Here is a 21,678-nt window from a genome sequence, read left to right as displayed (position 1 = left end):
AGAGTGTAAAAATTGCTTTCTTTCTCTCTTCCTTCTTTCTGTCTCTCTCTCTCTCTCCATTTTTCTGAACATTTCTGTTCCTTTTATTTTACTTTGGGCATTTTATTTTTTCGTTTTTTTTTTGTGCTTGTTCAGGTCAATAAAGTGTAGCTGGTTCAGAAGAAGGGAAAAAAATTGCTATTAGAACGTTTTCCATTGATTTCATCTCCGTGATCAGCTGCGGCTCTGTTACGTACGTCCGTCTTTGTCCTTGTCCTTCTGTGCTAAAACCTCAGATCACACTGTATCCTGAAATCATTTTAAACACTTCAAAAGTGCCCAGTCGGCGTCTGCCTTCCTGTGGAGCCGCTTCAATAACTGACTGCAAAGCAGGGCTCCAGTGGATGCTGTTGCATCACTGCAGCGAGTGCTGCTGGTTGAAAACTAATCAGGAGAAAAGTCAGACATTTTGATCTGAAACACAGGAACTCTGTGTTCGTGCTGTTCGCCTGATGGCTGCTGAGATTTCACAGCAGAGGAAATTTACCTGGTGTGATGCTTCAAAATGTGGAGCACAGTTCCCTGGTTCTGTTAACAAAGAGCAACATGGTGAGCTGCTGTCATCTTTCTTCAGTTTGAACATCTTTTGACTGAAAATGAGGCAGAACATTTCTGGTTTAATCTTGTCCTGCTGCACTCACCACGTCGTGAATTAGGACGCTTTTATCCACGGAGCTGTTGGAGGAAGCAGAGAATCCACATGAAGCTTCATGAATCTCCACTGTATGTACATGAACATTTAGGTTAGCAGTAACATGAAGTACTTGATGTAAAAGATGTCATTTGTTTCAGTTGTTTTCTTAGGATGAAAAATGGAGAAAAGAAGAGGTCGGATTTGGGGAAGGAGCCTCACCCTGAGACGATCATCTCTCCATCAGAGGAGAAAGTACAGGACAGGACTGGAGCTGAATGGCTGGTGAGTGTGTGACGCATCTTCATGGTGCAGTCTGAACACACACACACACACAGACAAAGACAAAAAGGTCAGAGTAACTATTATATTTCCTAACCCGTCAGCCTCCTCCTCCAGTTATTTGCCCACAAAACCCTTAATTCAGACTCAGACACACTTTCAACTCCATCACTGTGGAGTCACGCTCCAAAAACTCTCTTTTTTCTTTTACTTCCCTCAAAGAAATGCCACCTGCTGACAGACCAGAGAGTTCCTGTATCAATAATCCTGAAGTACTTCTACTGTATGTGGTAGAACTACAGTACTTTGGTCTCAAGTAATAGAATTAGAAAAGAATAATTACAATTATTACATTAACAGCTACCAAAAAAAACCCTCGACATAATTAGATCTAAGAAATTGTAAGCTAGCATTTAGGTTTGCCATTCAATTACCATCCATATTATCTTTGTAGCTAAATACCTGTTATTTCTGGGCCACCTCAGCTACAGCTAATCGTTGTTTACCTTTGTTTTACTCTAGGCCACTAGCCTGGTGTGGTGTATATCCTCCATACTATTTTTTAACCTTGTAACTAATGTAACCGTGGCAACGTCTTCAAAAAGTGGATGTTAAAAAAATGATTTGGTCCACAGCTACAAAAACTATGAGCAAATACAAAATGTTCTGCCATCCTTCATATATCACAGTAAATATAGTGAATTTAACTACACACACACACACACAGAGGTACGTGTAGAGTGAGTTCTTCGCTGCCTCTGTGTTTCTGAAAAATGTCTTAAAGCGATGCATTATTAATGAGTCCGTCTGCAGCTGATTTATTCTACACACTAATAAAATTCTTCTATTCTGCAGAGGGACTTCAAGGTTACAGCAGTCAGGTGGCGCTCTTTGTCTCTGCCTCTCTCTCGTCAGCTCTCAGTTGAAGAAGCAGAGGACGGCGGCCTACCTGCTCCTTCACGCTGGACAACGATCCATATTTTCAGCCGGCTGTCCTGTCCACAGGAGGCCAGTCGAAACTCCACGCAGCGGCCATCTGATATGAAGAAAAACAGACTTCAATAACTACACACAGAAACGCCAGGAAGGAAATGTACAGAGGGTAAGTCCAACAGTTCCATCACTGATGATATCTGTTCAGACGGTCTGTGATCTTATTCACTGAAACATGTAAGGACACGTCTCTGACTGGTTTCATCATTAAATCTCAAGCGTTCGGCTGTTTAAATAGAAATCTTTTTTTTCCAGGCCTTACATGATGTTTTGATTTAGTTACAGTACGTTTGAAATGTTCTTTTCCTCCAACTGAAAGATCATCTGAAAGGAACTCAATTTCAGTCTTTAGATGTGGAAAAGAAGCAGATTGAGATTTGGAGAGAAAGACGGCTCCTAGAATTCTAAACTCTCTGATGAAAACACTGTGTGCAGAGGTGAACTGTGGATATGTTGAGAAAATCCATGTTATTTTTCATTCATTCACTTGTTGACATGAGCGTGTACGAGGCCTGATGGCTGGATATAGGACAGATCTGTGTGACATTAAATAAAATAATTTATTTAGTGCAGATTTCATCTGAACTGTAGGTTTAAATTAGCCTCAAACAGCTGGGTGGATTTTTTTTTGTCAGAATCTTGAACAACTGAATATGAATTAACGGAACGATATTAAAAATGTAGACAGAAAATAGCAATAATTAAAATAGTTGTCAAAAAGATGTAATAAATACCAGAGAAAAAGCTTTAATACCAAACTAACCTTTACCCTGGTCTCCAGGAATCTTGTCAGTGAACCTCAGTGTTCTAGCAACACTTCACCTACACTAGTGTTCTGACATCTTTTATTCCTGCTACTCCTCTGCTCACATTTATAATTTAACACGCATGTTTTTTTTCTTTTAATCTTGTTTTTCAGCCCAGGAAACACTACTCCTGACTATAAACTACTCCAGAACCTAAAACTTTACCTTCTATTTTTCCAGGTTGTTAGTTTCTTGTACAGTAATAGGTAGAAATGGGTTTCAACCAAGCAGACAAGTCAAGAGTTCAATCCGTTCCAATTACCTTTCTAATCTACATACTAATGTGTCCCTGGGTAAGACACTTCATTCTCAACTGCCCCGAGCAGCTGTGCTAACGCCAACATGTGAATAGTGATGACAGATGTCTGACTGAAAATATCCTGCATTTAGATGAGCTAACCACTGAAGGCGAGAGTGGGCAAACTATGGCTCAAGGGCCAGATACAGCCCGTTAGGCTTTCTGATCTGGACGTCAAACACTGGGACAAAGTTGTCCATTTTATGACTGATTTCAGTTAGTCTTTTTCCTATATGCATTTTCAGTTCATGCCGCTAGGTGGCAACAAACCCAACATAAGCACCAGGAACACTGTTTGAATGAAGTTGTCTTTGAATTTTAGATTCCATCCTGTACAGTTTCTTTGTATTAGTTTAAATACATACTGTATCTCAATCCATCTGATACTGACGCCGCCCTGTTGGTCAGATTTAAACCTGTAGCTCTGAAGTGTTCGTCCGACTCACCAACTGTGAACTGGTTTGCGAAGCTGCAACAAGTCACCCCCAGGTCATGGGCGTCCTTCTCATTGTGTAGGAGCCCAATGTCCACGTCCCACAGTTTAAGGTCTCCGCGGCTGCAGCCAGTCACGAAAAACTGGCCACATGGAGAAAAGCAGCAGGCGGCGACACTGGCTTCACTCACTGCACTGCATCTGGGAGGAAAAACAGGAATATTTTACTATAGACAATCATCATGAACACATGACTATAAAGTCAAGACCTGAGGGAACGGTTCAAAAAAAAGCTGCAGATGCTGCAAACAGATCATAAATTAAATTTTTTTTAGAACTCGATCAAAAGATATAATTTTTTTTTTTTTAAAGAAACAACATTTTACAGCCTTGTTTTTGTAGTTCTGCTCTCTCATGGTCATTAATCTTCCTCTCAACAACAGGAATGTAAGAATTTTTTATTTCTGCTTTGAAATAGACCTTGAAAAACATTATTTGTTCGTTAAATAAATATTTAAACAACCCTTTTCAATAGATTTTCATCCATAAAGACTGAACATCAAAATAAGGTTTTCAAGATTAAAACTTTTTTTTGTTAGTTGCGTTATTTCGTTTCTTACATTTTTTGTGTCATAAATAATTCGACGCCCATAAATAATTTACAACCAAAGTTGAAAGTAAAACCTAACAACTGTTGTGGGATGTCTCCATCTGCCGATGAAGGTCGAACATGTGGTCGAAACTCAATAAAATCCCTGCAAGATGAGCGTGATATGACGATAAAGTCCAGAATTAAAAAAAAAAACTGCGTTAGAACCTGATTCAGACATCACTGATCCTCCGAGGCTGGAGCTTCGAGTTGATGTAAACACTGAGGTGTCATTTTGAAGTTGTTGTTATTTGACAGCTATACGTTCTAGTTGTAAAAAATAATAATCATACATTGTAGGTCATGTTTATTTTCTTGCCTACAGGTGGTGCTTTTGTCACCTTTTTTTTACTCAAAACTTCTTTTTATAAGAAGCAAGAAATGTAGTTCAGTCATAATAATGTAATTTATCACAATGAACAATGCCACCTACGAAAAAAGAACCTCTATTTTCATGGATTTAATTTGATTCTCGGAATATTATGATTTATTCCCATTAACTTTTTTCTTTTTCTCTACATTTGTTCTTTTTGTCGTAATATTATAATGTTATATTAATAAACTTACGAATTCTTCCCATTAATTTTCCCCCCGTAATTCTCTCGAGGTGAATGTTAAACACGAAATGCAAAAATAAGATAGAACACAGGGTTTTTAAAATGACTACTGGGATTCATTCGCTGTGATTTTCTTAGTGATTTATACAAGTTTCTATAATCATAACCGTTCACCACTATGACCTCTCACCCTGCAATCATGTACCTGCGTAGTGTCTTGCAGGAGAAGTCCCAGAGAGCAGCGGTTCCATCACAGGCTCCAGCCAGGAGCAGCGAAGAGTTTGGGGCCAGAGCGCACACGCGCAGCGGACTACGGTCCGGGTGTTGGAGCACCGCTGCTTGTTCACCTGTGTCCATTCCCCACGCGATGATGGTGCCGTCCGTGGAACAGCTAAGCAAGAAGCGGCCGCACGAGCTGAAGCAGCAGCAGTGGACGCCGTATCCGTGACCCGAGAGCGGGGAGAAGGGAAGCTCCGAGAAGTTAGCTGTGCTGTAGACACGAAGTGTTTTATCGATGGAGCAGGTGGCGAGCAGGGCCGGAGAGAAGGCAACGCCGCTCAGCTCATCGGTGTGGTGCTGGAGAGTTCGAAGTAGTGACACCATGGTGGCTGTTAATGGTTTTTTAACCACTAAAAGTAGCTCTTCTCAGAGTTGAGAGCAGATGACGCAGTATCACCAGGTGATATGCACAGGTGTCTGTTAATGCAGTGGTACTTCCTGTTGTTCACAGTTACCACTTCCTGTATTGCTGATGTTATCAGTCATGTGTTCACTCAAAGTCCACGCTCATTACACAGGTGGATGTTTGGACTAAAACGTCATTTATGTAATGATTTTTGCATTTGAATTGATTTTTTAATCAATCTTTTCATCGTTGACTCTAGTGAAGTCAGTGAAGGGATAATTACCAAATGTGACATGAGAGAAAGATAATTTAACCAATTGACCAACAGATGGCGTCATGGAACAAGAACTGCTGTAAAAAACAAGCAACTAAAGTTTTTACATTTTACTACGAGTTTGAAGGTTGCATTAAGGCTGAATTCAAATTGATATCTATGTTGAGATACGTCCTGAACATCTGTGCTACACATGGATATTGAGGGAAATCAAATGTAATATATCAGTAACTATAGATGTAAAAAAAAGTTGAGTTGTTGAGTTAAAGTTGAGTTATCTAGGGTAAAAAAGGAGCTGACACTTCAAGTGCTTGTGTGTTCTTGTACCTGAGACAGATAATGAGATGTTGCTCAAAGGTTGATGAAGATGGAAGGATGAAGACCACATGCTGCGTTTCATGAAGCAGTGATGTCAGACTTACTCCACCTGCAGTCTCCTAGGTGTGAGGTTAAAGTGTTTCAGATGGACAAAGTTGAACAAACTAAAAATCTAACTATGAACATTTATTTAAGTTCTCACATTTTTTGTTGTTTATTTACTCTGTGTATTTCCAGGGACGGTGCTGTTGTTCTGTGACATCAGGCTGCTGCATCTCAGTGAAGTGGACGGAGATGGATTCGACTGGACTTCAATATGAATCTGGATTCTATGACACTGACGGAGACATGAGATGGAATGAGGTGGGGAGGTTATCCCTGGAGGGAGCAGATGTAAAAGGTGAGTGAACAGCAAGATTTCCTTCCAACTTTACAAATACAATCCCAAAGTAATAAATGTGAACTCTGCAGTAAAGTTTACTCACTCACAATTCTGTTTGTCCGTGATTACAAAAAAAGATGTGCATCTGGTTAGTTTTTATAGAAGACATTTATTTTACCAATGCCTCATCCAAGGCTAAAAATACCAACGAAGGCTGCTCCTCATTTCAATAAAACCCAGTTACTTCTAGTCTTCTGACGTCAGCTGTGTGGAGACATCTCCGGTGGACCGTGACTCTTGTCCAACTCCCAGCTGGATTAGAGCCCAATGCAGGCTTCACGTCTGTCCACACAATGTCTGACAGGTTCCTCCTCGGAGAATAAACACTCGGTACCACGTACAGAACATTAAGTTCAGAGAAAAGGTCAGAACATTTGCATTTTTTTTGTTTTGTTTTGTTTTAAGGAATATTGTGCAGAACACACGAAAAGCACAAATATTAAAAGGAATATTGTACAGAACACACGAAAAGCACAAATATTAACAGTGAGACGCTGCAACACCCAACAGTGATATCCAATGGTAATTAGCACCAGCCCTCCACAAGTGACTTTTTTTAGTTACATGAGCAGTTCTGTCCATCTTTTTTCGAAGAATCTCCTCATGTTGTGTCCAGCTCGTCCGATTTCCGAATCATCTTCATTGAATTTTTGACAATTGTCAAAAACGAGGTTCACGTCCACAAAGAATGTCTCCAAAGATGAATACCTGTAATTACAAGGAATCGATTCAGCTGCAAAAATAACACAAAACAACCTTAAATATAAAGCCAAACAGCAGTGACATACTGGTTGTTCTGGAGTCTTTCTCTGATGGTGGAGAAATCCATGGGCTTTTTAATGACCTTCTTGTATCCAGGCACAGCTTTGTGGTTCACTGGAGTAAGAAAAGGCCAAGAATCTGGATGAGCCTCAAGGTCGGCCAGGAGCAAACTGGAGAAAAAGGAAGAATAACAGCATAAATCCAGGAAGATTTCTTTCATGACGTCTATTGTGAGACGGTGTATGAAGGAGTGTGTAAATGTTTCGTTCTCTTTGTGGTATGTGTTTGTTCATACCGACCTACACATCGACAGTTCATCTGCGTTGTCCTCGCACATTTTGGCTTTTTTTGCCAAGGAGGCCGAGCTGTCAGCCCCATCCTCCGGGCTGTGTTGGCACCTGGCTCCCTTTCTCTTCCTAAAGTCTTTGCTACTTTTTCTCCAAACACAGTTGCTGCTGGAAGCTTCCTCTTTGATGAGCTCCGCGAACACAGATGGTTTATCATTTTGTTTCACCTCACTGCGTTTCTTTTCTCCTGCAGCTGTTTTGTTCTTTTGCCTTCTATTCCAGGGGGACTGAACACTTTCCTGGAAGAAAAAAAAAAAAAAAAAAAAAAAAACACTTCAATGACTTTGAGCCACGTGCAATGCATTATGTACAGGTTCATTTATTGGAAGTGCAGTTATGATAAATGAAGCTGTTTAAGTTTATTCAATTTGATAAACCATGAGATAAACAAAGTATCCTGAGATACCATATACAGAATTTATACCTGATTTGATTTAGACCGATTCAAAAACTGCCACCCTCTCCATCTTATATGAATCTACTTCAGAAAGTACTGTGATCCTGTAATCATGCAATCATAAGTGTAATAAATATGTAATCCTAAAAAAAAAGAAACACACCTTTGAAACACAGGTAGAACAAAGCCAGTCACCCTCAGGTACTGGGCTGATGCTGGGTTTAAGGCAGTATGTGTGGCAGCCTCTCTCACAGCTGTCACAGAGTAACAGCAGTTCCTCATTATCTGCCTTCTGACAGAGGTGGCAGTGCTGGAATCACAGAGCAACACTGGGTTAACGTTGCATCACAATAATAATAATAATTACAATAAATCAATATACCTAATACTGTATACCGACTATTACTACCTAAAATAAATTACTGTATAACTATATAATCTATATAGTACTAGCTGTGAGGTTAATTTTATATCATATAATCTATATAATTATAAGTACTAGCTGTGAGGTTAATTTTATATTTATGCTGTCTGTCACTGAAAACTAAAGATTATAAGTCATCCAGTTTGTCACAGCAAAAATGTAATCATGTGATCTTTATCTTTATAAATAAGATCACATTAGAGTAAACTTGAGTTCTTTGACCAGTAATGTGTATTTTGTTTGATTATTTGCACCAAAATGATTTGAACAATTTTCATTAAGTTCTTTCTCAAAGTATTGTCCCTAATGAAATACAGGATGAAAACCATTCTTTGCCACAGTAGAGAGCAGGGCAGAAGTAATGATGCATCACTAACCACTTTCATGACAGACTGATCCCAGGTCACGGACTTCTGCAGCTGCTGAACACAGAGTGACAGCTGAGAGGAGCTGCGGACTTGACCGAGGGCTTTATGCCACAACCTCATTCCAGGAGCCGGCTCCTCCTTCCTGTTTTCAGGTAAACGCAGTAACATTACACTGTAGCAACTACACAACATGAATTAAATAATACAATTATTTTTGATTGATGATTTTTTTTCTTTCAGTTACCTTTTTTTAATGTTATTCTCCAGCTCTGCCAGTCTGGTGACGGCAATATCAAGAGGATTGTTAGGCCGACGCACTATAGAGCCAGGAATGTCCACGGGGTTCGACCGTCGACTTTCCTTTTGAGAAGCTGAGGATGAAATCAGCCTGTGCTCATGATAGACCAGATCCTTTCTGTCCGACTCTGGCTCAGAGGGCATCCATCCCTGGAGAACAACACAGTAAATATCAGGTAACTTTAAAGATCATTTCTGACTTTGACTATAATTTTTTAAAATAGTTTACAGTCAATTTTTACCATAATAATAATAAATAACTAGAACTTTTTTATTTTTTAAAATAGTTTACAATTTTTACCATTAAAAAAAAACCTTATCAATAATAACCTAATCATAATAAATACTTTTGTATTTTGCATACTTTAACTAGAAATTAATAATAATAAATAACTAGAACTTTTTTTTAACTGTTATTATATCATATATTTGACCAGGTTTTTTTTTTCAATCTGCCTTTAGCTCCTCTAGTAAATTCAGTTATATTTTAAAGGTACATTTTGGATTATGTTTGTTTTTCTTTTGTATACCAGTATTTATTGTCTTCAAATTTAGAACGCCTGAACTTTTTGAAAACCTGGGGACTTTTTTTTTTTTTTTCATAAAAGTTGTAAACTGATTTACAAGCTGTCTCTTTGTCTGTTTTACCTTGACCTGAACGTCGGCAGAGACAACTTTTCTCTCCAGAGCTTCGATCTGCTGCAGCAGGGTGACGTCCACCTCCATGGCTTTCTCTTCAACACTCCAAGTCTTGAGTATCTTCTCACTCACATCCTGCTTCTCCAGCTCTGCTATATTAATTACTGCTGTGCAAACAAAGAAAGAGAACTGTCTACTAGACGCTTCATAACACATTGAATATATATACTGTATATATATTTTTTAATGTATCATGAGCAAAGAAAAAAAAGATGAGGACCCACCGCCATCTTTTCTGCTGCTGTCATAGATCTGAGTCACAAACTCCATATGTTTTTGGATTTGTCTGTGCAGGACTTTCTCCCTGATGCCACGGCTGTGCAGAGCCTCGACCAGACAGTGCACTTGGTTAATGTCCGACACTCGCCACCAACCATGCAGCATCTCTGTAAACAATACCCACAGAATAACAAAAAATATAAAATGAACCGCGTGTTCATTTGACCCCAAACTGTCTCTTCTGTGGAACACACAGAACCAGTCTCACCCTCAGGGATGGACTGACATCTGGTGTAGTCCTGGGTCTTGGCTGCTTCCACAGTGGGGGGTGATACAACAGGTGTCATGTCACTGGAGGCCTCTGGGTTCTCACTCTTGTTGATCGTGTTATTATTTACTTGGGGGTCGACACTGTGCCCATTGCCCTTTGCATGCTGGGAGGCCAGCTCTACCATAGTTGGTAGACAAGTTCCAGAAGGGGGCAGCGTGGTACTCACTGCCACACTGGACATGCTGAGCAGAGTCAGACTGTTCTCATGTCTGCCAGATTCTACTTGCTGAGGAAATAAAACACACAGAGAAGCATGAAGTGTCATATGAAGTAACACTTGCATCATCAGTGTGACCTGTGATGACAAACCTGAAGGACGGGGGACTCTCCGTTATTGTTTGTAGATGGACTTTTGTGGCTGGCTCTGGAGGGGGAGTTGAGGAAGATGGAGGAGGAGGGGATGGTTTTAGTGTTTGTTGTCTGAGGAGAGGAGGTGAAGCCACGGGTGACCAACGATTCATCACAAGGAGACCGAGGGAGGAGGCTAAACCACTGGCAGCGTTTTTCTGTCAGTATCTTGTTAAAGCGATCAGCCTGAGGGACAGACGGGGGGCCGAAGGTCACTTGAGGACTGCTTTTCAGCTTTGTGGCAAAAAGTGTAAGTGGCACTGAAGCATCTATTTCAACTGAGTATCCGTGCTGAGCAGATGCAGGCAGGGGACTGTGGGATGTTCCTGTCTGAGAGCTGGGACAGCAGAGATAAGATGCAGCGGTGGGGGACATTACAGGAGGACGGTTGTGAAAATTGATGTTTGAGCCTCCAGCCAGTTTGGCCACTTCAAGGAGTTTGCTTAGCTTGGAAAGAGAGCCAGGTTTCTGGAGGAAGAGATTGAGTCCGTCTTTGTCCTGATGGCACTCTGCTGTGGCTTCATACCACTCTGTGCCCGGAGCAGGTCTGGACTCTGCTGCAGTCTTTGTTTCATAAGGTTGCTCTTCCTTTACTCTGACCACATGATCGGTGTCCTTTTCCAGCTCGTCATTACCTACATGACATTAAATAGTCAGATAAAAGGTTTGGTAAACACGGCGTGTAAAGCAAAAACAACAAAACAAAACAAAAAACACTAAAACAAGCCGGCGTGCAAAGCAAAAACAACAAAACAAAAAACACTAAAACAAGCCTTAACCTCCGCTGCTTTCCACGGCCTCAACAAAGATGCCTCCACACTGGGGAAGGAGCCAGTAACACCTCTTGTAGCGATCCTGTCCAAGCATCATGGAGTGGAATGAGCAGGACAATTCAAACAGCTTCTGTCTGATCTGACGTTGTTGCTTAAGAAAACAAAACAAACAAACATTATTATGATCTCTTCGAATGTACAATACAATAATGTCTCTGTGAGGCAAAATGCTCAAACGCCGATACAGAAAAAATTGGTACATTTTCTCAAATTGCAACACCCTCTCTGGTGGTAATGAACCAGAGACAGGTTTGATTATTGAGCTTGAAGAGAAGAGCAGGCTTTCAAAAATTTCCAAGAACATTTTTAGTAGGACAATACCAGACATCAGTACAAATGACAAAAGTGAGGCCTCGTACTGACTGACTGTGTGTTTTTGACCTGCTGCAATTCAGACCTGTTATATCTGATGTGTCAAAAGAAGAAAAATCAGACTGTTCAGGAGCTTCAGCTCTCAAAAAATAAAAAGTTGAGTTTAAAGAAAAGAGGATGTGAGACTTGGCTTTCATCTGGTCTATCTTTTAAGGCTGTGTGTAGATTTCAATGTCATTACATATCATTATTTTTACCTTTACTGGATTTTCAGATGTAATCTCTGATTAATGTCAGAAACTCTAAATGTTGACGTTCAGACACTGCCTTTACCTTACAGGTTTTCTCAATCTGTTTCTCCAGCTCTTCTATGTCGACTGAATGTTCACCGTCGTCCTGGAGAAAAACAGTTCAGTCATGACCTCAGGGACTGGTCAACAGACACAAAGGTAAAACTAAACCAGAAACCTTGCTCTTACCTCAACTTCACATATTTTCACTTTCTTTCTGCCTGAACCTTCGTCCTCTTCATCCTCATTTTCTCCTTGATCCTCGCTGTCGTCATCTTCATCCTCTTCTTCCTCATTGTCTGCTTCTTTCAGCTTGCTCTTGCTTTTGGCATTTAGAGTGACACCGTTGTTTCCATTCTCCTCTCCCACACTGCTGTCTCTCTCAGCCATCCTCTTGGTGTGAATGCTCCTCAGTCTTTGAGGGAAAGGAATGGACAGAAAGAATCCACAGGTCACGCTGTGAAGGTGTGAACCAAACCATCTGATCAAAACTAGATTTGATCACATGGACTTTTATACTCACTTGCGTATCTTTCCTTCAACAGCCCACTTGTCTTTCCTCAGGATGTTCATGTGGTCTATGCTTTTCTCAATCTCACTGTTGTCAGTATCAGAGAAAAAAAAGTAAACTTTATTTAGTAACATAAGTAACATTAATTCAAAATCACAAGGTTTTATGGTTCATCAGACCGTGACTTGTCACATTCCTTTTGATAGTGTTTTAATGTGAATTTGTCAGATTATAGTTATGATCAAATATAGGAAATAAAAAGCACTCCTCAATTTCACAAAGCCCTTGTAAAGACCACCTTTATGGGGCAGTTTGGTTTGACAAACGCTTCAATTGTCAGAGAACGTATTACAGAAGATAACGTCAGAGAAGAGAAGCCAGGCCCCTCACCTGATCACAGCTTTACTGCAGCACAGCTCGTTCACCAGGAACGCCAGGATGGATGCTTTCTGAGACGGACTGTGAGCCTGGAAGGCCTTAGTCCTGAGGCTGAGCGCCAGAGCGGACAGTTGTGTCCGCCCACAGTGAGCCTCCATGAATATCTGCAGGATCTCAGACACATTGTCTCGGTTGATGTCCACATTAGTCAAGTGTTCCCCCAAAATGGTTTTGTTCTACAAGAGAGAATGTCAGTCAGGATGTAAGTCTACACTTACACTTTCTTTAAACACTTAAAGCAGGTGAAGTTACAGCAAATAATTATACATAGCTATAGATGAGCAGATGTGCAGATATAAACAATACTTCAAGTGTATATTTTTCTGTTTACAACTTTTTTACAACATTTAGATTTTTACAAAAGTTTATTTTTGCTGGAATAAAAATCATATTTTTAAAGCTTCAGAACAACAGACTCACCTTGTGACCCGCAGGAATTCCAGGACTGGACACAGCTATGGACAACATTCTCACAAGCAGGTCCTGGACTTTGTTTTTATAGTCTTTGATGTTAAGCAAACCGTCCTGAATGTCACTTAATTTGAGATTGTTTAAATTCTCCTCTAATCCTAGAACTTTTCCAAAATTGTGCAGAAACTGCAGGACCATCAAGCAGTCAGAGAAGGTGCTTCCAGATAAGACCAGGCCATGGACACGGGACAGTTCTGGAAGACACTGGACAGAAACACGAGTTACAGAAACGGTGTTGTTTCAATTTGATATAAAATCTTGTTTTTTTTTCAAGTCTTTTTTTTTTATATTTTAAAAGTTCGCATTGATGCAGTTCATTCGACTGAGTTGCTTGCTAGGATTACAGTATCCACTTGGTGGCAGTATTGTAACTCTTACCTTTTTAGTCAATCAGATGTTTTCAGTAATATACAGAGTACACAGTGTAGCGAAAAAAACTAGCAGAATCAGGCTTTCAAAAATTTCCAAGAACATTTTTAGTAGGACAATACCAGACATCAGTACAAATGACAAAAGTGAGGCCTCGTACTGACTGACTGTGTGTTTTTGACCTGCTGCAATTCAGACCTGTTATATCTGATGTGTCAAAAGAAGAAAAATCAGACTGTTCAGGAGCTTCAGCTCTCAAAAAATAAAAAGTTGAGTTTAAAGAAAAGAGGATGTGAGACATGGCTTTCATCTGGTCTATCTTTTAAGGCTGTGTGTAGATTTCAATGTCATTACATATCATTATTTTTACCTTTACTGGATTTTCAGATGTAATCTCTGATTAATGTCAGAAACTCTAAATGTTGACGTTCAGACACTGCCTTTACCTTACAGGTTTTCTCAATCTGTTTCTCCAGCTCTTCTATGTCGACTGAATGTTCACCGTCGTCCTGGAGAAAAACAGTTCAGTCATGACCTCAGGGACTGGTCAACAGACACAAAGGTAAAACTAAACCAGAAACCTTGCTCTTACCTCAACTTCACATATTTTCACTTTCTTTCTGCCTGAACCTTCGTCCTCTTCATCCTCATTTTCTCCTTGATCCTCGCTGTCGTCATCTTCATCCTCTTCTTCCTCATTGTCTGCTTCTTTCAGCTTGCTCTTGCTTTTGGCATTTAGAGTGACACCGTTGTTTCCATTCTCCTCTCCCACACTGCTGTCTCTCTCAGCCATCCTCTTGGTGTGAATGCTCCTCAGTCTTTGAGGGAAAGGAATGGACAGAAAGAATCCACAGGTCACGCTGTGAAGGTGTGAACCAAACCATCTGATCAAAACTAGATTTGATCACATGGACTTTTATACTCACTTGCGTATCTTTCCTTCAACAGCCCACTTGTCTTTCCTCAGGATGTTCATGTGGTCTATGCTTTTCTCAATCTCACTGTTGTCAGTATCAGAGAAAAAAAAGTAAACTTTATTTAGTAACATAAGTAACATTAATTCAAAATCACAAGGTTTTATGGTTCATCAGACCGTGACTTGTCACATTCCTTTTGATAGTGTTTTAATGTGAATTTGTCAGATTATAGTTATGATCAAATATAGGAAATAAAAAGCACTCCTCAATTTCACAAAGCCCTTGTAAAGACCACCTTTATGGGGCAGTTTGGTTTGACAAACGCTTCAATTGTCAGAGAACGTATTACAGAAGATAACGTCAGAGAAGAGAAGCCAGGCCCCTCACCTGATCACAGCTTTACTGCAGCACAGCTCGTTCACCAGGAACGCCAGGATGGATGCTTTCTGAGACGGACTGTGAGCCTGGAAGGCCTTAGTCCTGAGGCTGAGCGCCAGAGCGGACAGTTGTGTCCGCCCACAGTGAGCCTCCATGAATATCTGCAGGATCTCAGACACATTGTCTCGGTTGATGTCCACATTAGTCAAGTGTTCCCCCAAAATGGTTTTGTTCTACAAGAGAGAATGTCAGTCAGGCTTTAAAGACTTAATTACACTTTCTTTAAACACTTAAAGCAGCACTTACACTTTCTTTAAACACTTAAAGCAGGTGAAGTTACAGCAAATAATTATACATAGCTATAGATGAGCAGATGTGCAGATATAAACAATACTTCAAGTGTATATTTTTCTGTTTACAACTTTTTTACAACATTTAGATTTTTACAAAAGTTTATTTTTGCTGGAATAAAAATCATATTTTTAAAGCTTCAGAACAACAGACTCACCTTGTGACCCACAGGAATTCCAGGACTGGACACAGCTATGGACAACATTCTCACAAGCAGGTCCTGGACTTTGTTTTTATAGTCTTTGATGTTAAGCAAACCGTCCTGAATGTCACTTAATTTGAGATTGTTTAAATTCTCCTCTAATCCTAGAACTTTTCCAAAATTGTGCAGAAACTGCAGGACCATCAAGCAGTCAGAGAAGGTGCTTCCAGATAAGACCAGGCCATGGACACGGGACAGTTCTGGAAGACACTGGACAGAAACACGAGTTACAGAAACGGTGTTGTTTCAATTTGATATAAAATCTTGTTTGTTCTTTTTTTCAAGTCTTTTTTTTTATATTTTAAAAGTTCGCATTTTTTTCAAGTCTTTTTTTTTTATATTTTAAAAGTTCGCATTGATGCAGTTCATTCGACTGAGTTGCTTGCTAGGATTACAGTATCCACTTGGTGGCAGTATTGTAACTCTTACCTTTTTAGTCAATCAGATGTTTTCAGTAATATACAGAGTACACAGTGTAGCGAAAAAAACTAGCAGAATATTTGTCATCACGCAGTAACATTGCTGTTTGTTAATTTTTTTAACAATCCATAGTAACACTGGACGTGTGCGGACTTTATTTGCGAACAGTTGTTAAAATACCTTATGATCTGATAAACACATGTCTTCATTTGGCTTCCTTAGCTCCTTTGCTTTTTCCAGCTCCAGTCTTTTGAGCTCTTGTTTTCTCTCCTTATGAAAACGTTTCTCGTCCTTCTTCTCTTTTCTTAAACGCTCTTTCTCCTATGATGAAGGAAAAGATAGGTGACATTTACAATGCAGCTGGGTACTGGGTTCATGGGTGGGACATGAAGTCGCATCTCTTTACCTCTGCCTTTTTCCTGCTCTCCACAGCCTTCATCAGCATCATGTGCTGCCTTCGTCTTTCTTTTTCCTGGCCGTGCAGAGACACAATAAGTTCTTTTACAATACTAAAGAAACTTGTCACAGATTATAACACAATGTCGACGTCAAATATGTTAAAAGCACATGACGGAGGAGCAGTAGCATGACAATGAAAATGTCACACTGTCCACTGAGGTTTGAAAACAATCACAAAAGATTTAAAAAACAAAACAAAACATAATTATGGTACGATGAGTGAGGACAGTGATGACAAGAGAGATATCCACAAATCAATGTTACAAAGATTCGTTAGTCAACTTCAGCAGCAAGCAGCAGATTCTAAAGGCTAGCCTCACAGTTTTAGCTGTAGTATTTAAACATTTCAGAGACGGACCTTAAATAATGACCTCTTTAATTGCTATTTTTTATTATTACATTTAGAAACATAACTCACATATCTCAACCATGACAAAACTTTCAGTTTAATACAAAACATGTCAGCAGCATCTTCCTTGTTCTGCTGATTCAAGCTTTTTTTTTAAGCTAACTGTTGAAATAATGGCTTCCTTTCCTCTGAGACAGCCATAATGCAGACGTACCAGTATGCACAGCACTGTTCTGGAAAAGCCATGCTGAAATGTTGTATTAAAGCAACCAAAACAACTTCATGAACTGCTGTGACTGCAGCCATTTATCACCAAAATATATGAGGTTAAGAAGTGCAGAAACAAGCAGCCGTACCATATCTAGTCTAAGCCTCTTCAACTCCTGGTAAAAACAGTGGAAAGATATGAAGAAATAGAAAAAATATGTGCAATTATATCACTTTATTTAAGCGTTTTAAAACTTTTAGCTCCTTGGAGTCGTGGACATCAACCTGGTGTGGTGTTGGTGAAATACTCACCTGGTGCTTCAGTATGACAGCATGTAGTTGTTGCATTTCCTTTTCCTTAAAGAAACATTTTATTTAAAAACTAAACAACGTACAGTAAAAACAGACAAAGACAAGCTCATCAATCACATCTCTTCACCTTGTTGCGTTTCTCGGCCTCCAGAATTCTGGCATTAGCTGCTGCTTCTTTCTTCCTTCTTTTAGCCTTTAAATGCATCCAAGAGTCAAAGGCAATGGGAAAGACAAAAGAAATATAATCTTTAAGAAACCTTTCTACATTTTATTTTTGTATTTATTTGTAGTGCTGTTTATATTTTAATTTATACTTTAATTTATTTGTGGAGCTGTTTATATCGGACAAAAAGCTAAATGATGACAAAATCAGTGTTTAATGTTTTCAGTTAATAGGAAACACCAGCAGGGTGTAAATTTCCCCCCTCTGCTTTTGTTAAAATACTTTATTTTAGATGAAGTTGTTCCTCATGAGTAGATTTGAATATTCCATGTCACGTTCGCAGCCATTTGTGTTTTAGTCACATGAATGGATGTGAGTGAGTTCATCGTTAGAAAAAACAGCCTTTGGTTGGATTAGAAAAAAAACCCATCAACAGCAAAAAGGAAGTGTTTTATATGATTTCTTCCAGTAATATTATGTACTGTTCATTTCAGAACCAACCTCCAGAATTTGCTGTGCACGGAATTCCTTCTCCAAACGAATTTGCTGAATGCGCTTGATCTTCTCCTGGGAAAAAAAGGATGAGGGTGAGTTTAAATGAATTACCTGTTAAGTCATGCATGTTATAGAGAGAGGGAGTGGGGGGGGGGGGGGGGGGGGGGGTGGGGGGGGGGGGGGGGGGTGTTAGGTGGTACAGATTCTCTGTTGGGATAGAGAAAGGTGCTGAGTTTTTAAGAATGGTGACTTTTATTCAAAGCCTTTAGCTTGAAACTTTTAATATGTGAAGATGCAAGAAAAAAAATGCTAATAGATGGTTAGCTCCAGAACAAAGGGATGGATTCTCCTTACTTGCTGTTTGAGAATCTTCATCTGTTCTCTTTTTATCCTCTTCTCCTCCGCAGCTTTTATTGCTGGACGAACAAATCCAAATGTAATATTTTTATTATCTTTAGTAGCAGTAGCAGTAGTAGTAGTAGTAGTAGTAGGAGTATTAGATTCAGTAGTACATATGATACTGTATGATACCTTGTTGCCTTTTTGCTTCCTTGGCTGCCAGTGCCATGGCTTGTCTCTCGTGTTTTCTCATCAGTTTCATCTGAGTGGCCTGGTGAACTATTTCTGCAGCATTAAAACACAAATTAATCACAAATATAAATAAATGACAAAAACTGTCTCTCAAAAACACTCTCACACCCTGAATTGCTTCAAATTCAAAGAAAAAACAACAGAATACACTTAACTTCATAAAAAGGAAAACCTAAATTCAGATCATGAACTCATTATTTCTACTTTAGCCAGGTCACATAACATGATGACAGATATCTACTGTAGGTAACTTCTGACCACATATATCGAGCTAGATTTTTAGCATGTGATGCTATAACGTTTCTTAGACAAACCTTCAGCCTCCAGTTTGCGTAGCAGCGTGGCTTCGCTGAAATCTTGGGTGTTAGTGATATTTATAGGAGGTGTTTTCCATCGTTTTCTCCCAGAAGCATCAACTGTTGACTGTAGCAAGGACTTGAAGCAACGGCTCTGTCCGCCAGCGGTCTCCTTTGCAGCCAATAGATTCTGCTGTAAACTCTGGCAGTGACATGACAGATAAAGAAATTAAACCAAATGAGCTACACTGTGATTAATAAGTATAAAGATTCAACAGCCATAACATTATAAAACAAACAGCTTCCTGGGATAATAACGTATTAACAACACACTTACGGTATATTAGATTATTAAAGCATTCTAAAATGTTCTTAACTGACTGAAAAATTTTGTTTTTATTCTTCAGGGAACAGAACAGTTGAAGCCTGGACGCTGTAATTGGTAAGAGACAACTATTTCATTTTATATACTCCAACAAATGTCTGCCATGGACATTTAACAACAACACAACAGTCACCATTTGGTATTAAAATCTAACAATTCAGTCTGTGAACATTTACCTCCACTTCTTCCCTGGAGTCGTAGAAGTCTCCGACTTTGATTTTCGTACTGAAGCTGAAGTTATCCCGAGAAATTTCTTTTATTCCATTTCTGTATAAGTACTACAGACAGAAAAAAAAAAATATATATGTATATATATGTGTTATCTATGTTAGGCTGATGCGATGATCAGAGACTGAGTGATTGGTTCCCATCATGTTGTTCACATCTTCAAACGTAGCATGTTAATCAAACCAATGCTTGTCTCTATGAGCTAAATCACTTTTACATTTTAGTACAACTCATTCACCTTCATTACATCCGGATACTGACGCAGCTTCTTTCCACATGGTGCCAGATAAATAACGTCCCCTTGAAGACGACCTGCCACCATCCGAATGTGTGTCTCCCTTTTCCACCTGAGCAAATACCACAGTGTTGTCACAGCTGTATCTAGGCAAAGCATAAAAAATATAAACCCTGTTTTCCCTGTGCAGAGTTAGAAAGAACTGGGACTGGGCTTCTCTAATCAGCAGGCACATGTACCTGAATTGTTGAGCTATAATATAAAATATATGATTTGAATTAACCATTTTTGTGACCATGCATCAAGTGCCCTCTGTTTTCTGTAAACTGCTAAATATATTTTCTGTCAAAATGATGAGCAGCTGGTGTTTTATGTCAGTATTGAAACAGGATGTAAATGTTCCGTTTGTCCCTTTTTATTTACTCTAATGAATGCTCAGGATGGTTTCTTAAAATACACATTTTTGGTGATGTGTTTATATGTAACAGAAAACAAAAGTTTTCTTGACTTCAGGAAACAGCCTTGATTAGCTTTTATTTCTATTTTTGTTGTGTTCTGTTAAATTAACATCTACGGTTGTAAACATTCAAGTTAGAATATAGTAACAACAAATTTTAATGTTCACAGTTGCTGTAAGAACCATTTTACATGATATTTAAGTGATTTAATATTTGTTTCAGATGTAAAACACTAAATGTAGAGAAGCCTTGAAAAATGGCAATAAATAATATTTAGTAAATTCCACTAGTCAGACCTGAGTGTGTAGCGTTTCTCTTTCAGACCATTGGTCTACATCCAAACAATGAAGTGAATATGACAACAAAATAATAGCTGAGTTCAGCTGGGTTGAAAATATACTCCACTAATTCTTGGTTTCTTTCAAATGAACATACCCAAACTTAAGAGGCAATCGCAGGAGTCTCTCGTCAGTCACTCTTTTCCTCTTTCCTGATTCAAATAAACAGGAAATAACTTCAACACTACATGACCAAAGGAAGCAAATATGACACAGACAGCAGTAAATCTCACGTTGTTCTGCAACCCATTAAAAATTCTGATTTAGCCATTTTTAAAATAATGGTTTCTTTTGACTACTGCAGAACATAATGGTATTTAATATTAGCTTGATGTTAGCTTAAATTGGCTACAGCTGTCTCTGAGAACCATTAACTGATTTAAGCAGTAAATTATGCATTTTACCAAACTCGAACAAACTTATTCAAATAACTACAATAACATAACAATTCTATATCCAAAGCCAAACACTAAAACCTGTGAACCTCCAAAGTTAATGAAAGTGTTGAAGAAAAAAACTCTCACCTGTCAGTCCTTTAGGTTTGAGAGATGAGGCCGTAGAGCTGCTGTTACTCAAGGAACTTGAATGGGTAGGCAGGGTGAGGGTACGGAAACAGTCAGGCAAGTTTGGGGCCTTGATGACCGACAGGCTGGGCATGAAGCTAATGGAGGAGGAGAAGGAGGAACTGCGAATACACAATGGTGCTTTCGATACGTCCAAAGGAATCTTCTCAGCATCAGTCTCTGCTTCAGTCCTAACTTGCTTTTTCATTTCATCCTCAAAGTCACTCTCTAGATTGCTCCCTGACTCTGCAGAGAATTCAAAGATAACAGTTACAAATAGAAAGAACAGAAAACCCTTTCACTCAAATAAATAACTTGAACTAACATATTTCAAGATGTGATGAATTAAAAAGAATTTTTTTTTCAGAAACATTTTTTTTTGGAAAAATGCTTTAGAAAAAAAATTTTTGGAAAAATTTTAAGAAAAAAATTTTTTTGGAAAAATTTTAAGAAAAAGTGACGTCCAAGTGACGTCCAAGCGACCTCCAAGTGACCTCAAAGTGAAGTCTAAGGGAAGTCCAAGCAACCTCCAAGTGACTTCAAAGTGACGTCTAAGTGACCTCCAAGT

The 21,678-nt window shown here is 39.1% G+C and overlaps 2 protein-coding genes and 2 long non-coding RNA genes across 4 annotated transcripts in view; 2 read left to right on the top strand and 2 right to left on the bottom strand.

Moving 5' to 3' along the window:
* Positions 1 to 5,324, bottom strand: part of LOC103392179 (WD repeat, SAM and U-box domain-containing protein 1) — a 13,701-nt gene extending 8,377 nt beyond the window's left edge. Inside the window, exons 1-6 of the mRNA XM_008328736.3 lie at positions 4,894 to 5,324; positions 3,496 to 3,683; positions 1,902 to 1,988; positions 893 to 986; positions 681 to 714; positions 527 to 567 (exon numbers count right to left, since the gene is read on the bottom strand). Coding sequence (XP_008326958.1) covers positions 527 to 567; positions 681 to 714; positions 893 to 986; positions 1,902 to 1,988; positions 3,496 to 3,683; positions 4,894 to 5,291 — 842 coding nt within the window. The 5' untranslated portion in view covers positions 5,292 to 5,324. The remainder of the gene's footprint in view (positions 1 to 526; positions 568 to 680; positions 715 to 892; positions 987 to 1,901; positions 1,989 to 3,495; positions 3,684 to 4,893) is intronic.
* Positions 5,325 to 5,889: 565 nt separating this feature from the next.
* LOC107989811 (uncharacterized) lies at positions 5,890 to 13,809 on the top strand. The gene is made up of 9 exons (XR_003052139.1): positions 5,890 to 6,028; positions 6,143 to 6,305; positions 8,669 to 8,797; positions 8,913 to 9,118; positions 9,611 to 9,697; positions 9,936 to 10,029; positions 12,048 to 12,133; positions 13,330 to 13,403; positions 13,518 to 13,809. It is a non-coding gene; the product is annotated as an uncharacterized LOC107989811 (long non-coding RNA).
* Positions 6,314 to 21,678, bottom strand: part of LOC103392180 (bromodomain adjacent to zinc finger domain protein 2B) — a 30,836-nt gene continuing 15,471 nt past the window's right edge. Inside the window, exons 12-41 of the mRNA XM_025063609.1 lie at positions 21,072 to 21,356; positions 20,645 to 20,699; positions 19,755 to 19,863; positions 19,465 to 19,566; positions 18,922 to 19,105; positions 18,548 to 18,640; positions 18,371 to 18,432; positions 18,023 to 18,088; positions 17,486 to 17,551; positions 17,359 to 17,403; positions 17,196 to 17,222; positions 16,438 to 16,503; positions 16,212 to 16,352; positions 15,567 to 15,821; positions 15,068 to 15,291; positions 14,690 to 14,764; positions 14,356 to 14,581; positions 12,018 to 12,080; positions 11,319 to 11,463; positions 10,501 to 11,174; positions 10,129 to 10,417; positions 9,866 to 10,027; positions 9,591 to 9,748; positions 8,890 to 9,092; positions 8,655 to 8,787; positions 8,017 to 8,163; positions 7,409 to 7,695; positions 7,136 to 7,279; positions 6,825 to 7,055; positions 6,314 to 6,783 (exon numbers count right to left, since the gene is read on the bottom strand). Coding sequence (XP_024919377.1) covers positions 6,908 to 7,055; positions 7,136 to 7,279; positions 7,409 to 7,695; positions 8,017 to 8,163; positions 8,655 to 8,787; positions 8,890 to 9,092; positions 9,591 to 9,748; positions 9,866 to 10,027; positions 10,129 to 10,417; positions 10,501 to 11,174; positions 11,319 to 11,463; positions 12,018 to 12,080; positions 14,356 to 14,581; positions 14,690 to 14,764; positions 15,068 to 15,291; positions 15,567 to 15,821; positions 16,212 to 16,352; positions 16,438 to 16,503; positions 17,196 to 17,222; positions 17,359 to 17,403; positions 17,486 to 17,551; positions 18,023 to 18,088; positions 18,371 to 18,432; positions 18,548 to 18,640; positions 18,922 to 19,105; positions 19,465 to 19,566; positions 19,755 to 19,863; positions 20,645 to 20,699; positions 21,072 to 21,356 — 4,634 coding nt within the window. The 3' untranslated portion in view covers positions 6,314 to 6,783; positions 6,825 to 6,907. The remainder of the gene's footprint in view (positions 6,784 to 6,824; positions 7,056 to 7,135; positions 7,280 to 7,408; positions 7,696 to 8,016; positions 8,164 to 8,654; positions 8,788 to 8,889; positions 9,093 to 9,590; positions 9,749 to 9,865; positions 10,028 to 10,128; positions 10,418 to 10,500; positions 11,175 to 11,318; positions 11,464 to 12,017; positions 12,081 to 14,355; positions 14,582 to 14,689; positions 14,765 to 15,067; positions 15,292 to 15,566; positions 15,822 to 16,211; positions 16,353 to 16,437; positions 16,504 to 17,195; positions 17,223 to 17,358; positions 17,404 to 17,485; positions 17,552 to 18,022; positions 18,089 to 18,370; positions 18,433 to 18,547; positions 18,641 to 18,921; positions 19,106 to 19,464; positions 19,567 to 19,754; positions 19,864 to 20,644; positions 20,700 to 21,071; positions 21,357 to 21,678) is intronic.
* LOC107989810 (uncharacterized) lies at positions 14,193 to 20,634 on the top strand. The gene is made up of 6 exons (XR_001761335.2): positions 14,193 to 14,325; positions 15,581 to 15,626; positions 15,741 to 15,849; positions 18,016 to 18,108; positions 19,311 to 19,345; positions 19,803 to 20,634. It is a non-coding gene; the product is annotated as an uncharacterized LOC107989810 (long non-coding RNA).

The sequence above is a fragment of the Cynoglossus semilaevis genome, chromosome 16 (genome assembly GCF_000523025.1).
Source record: "Cynoglossus semilaevis isolate Cse_v1.0 chromosome 16, Cse_v1.0, whole genome shotgun sequence".
In the NCBI taxonomy this organism is placed as follows: domain Eukaryota; kingdom Metazoa; phylum Chordata; class Actinopteri; order Pleuronectiformes; family Cynoglossidae; genus Cynoglossus; species Cynoglossus semilaevis.
This window is presented reverse-complemented; position numbering and strand designations above follow the sequence as displayed.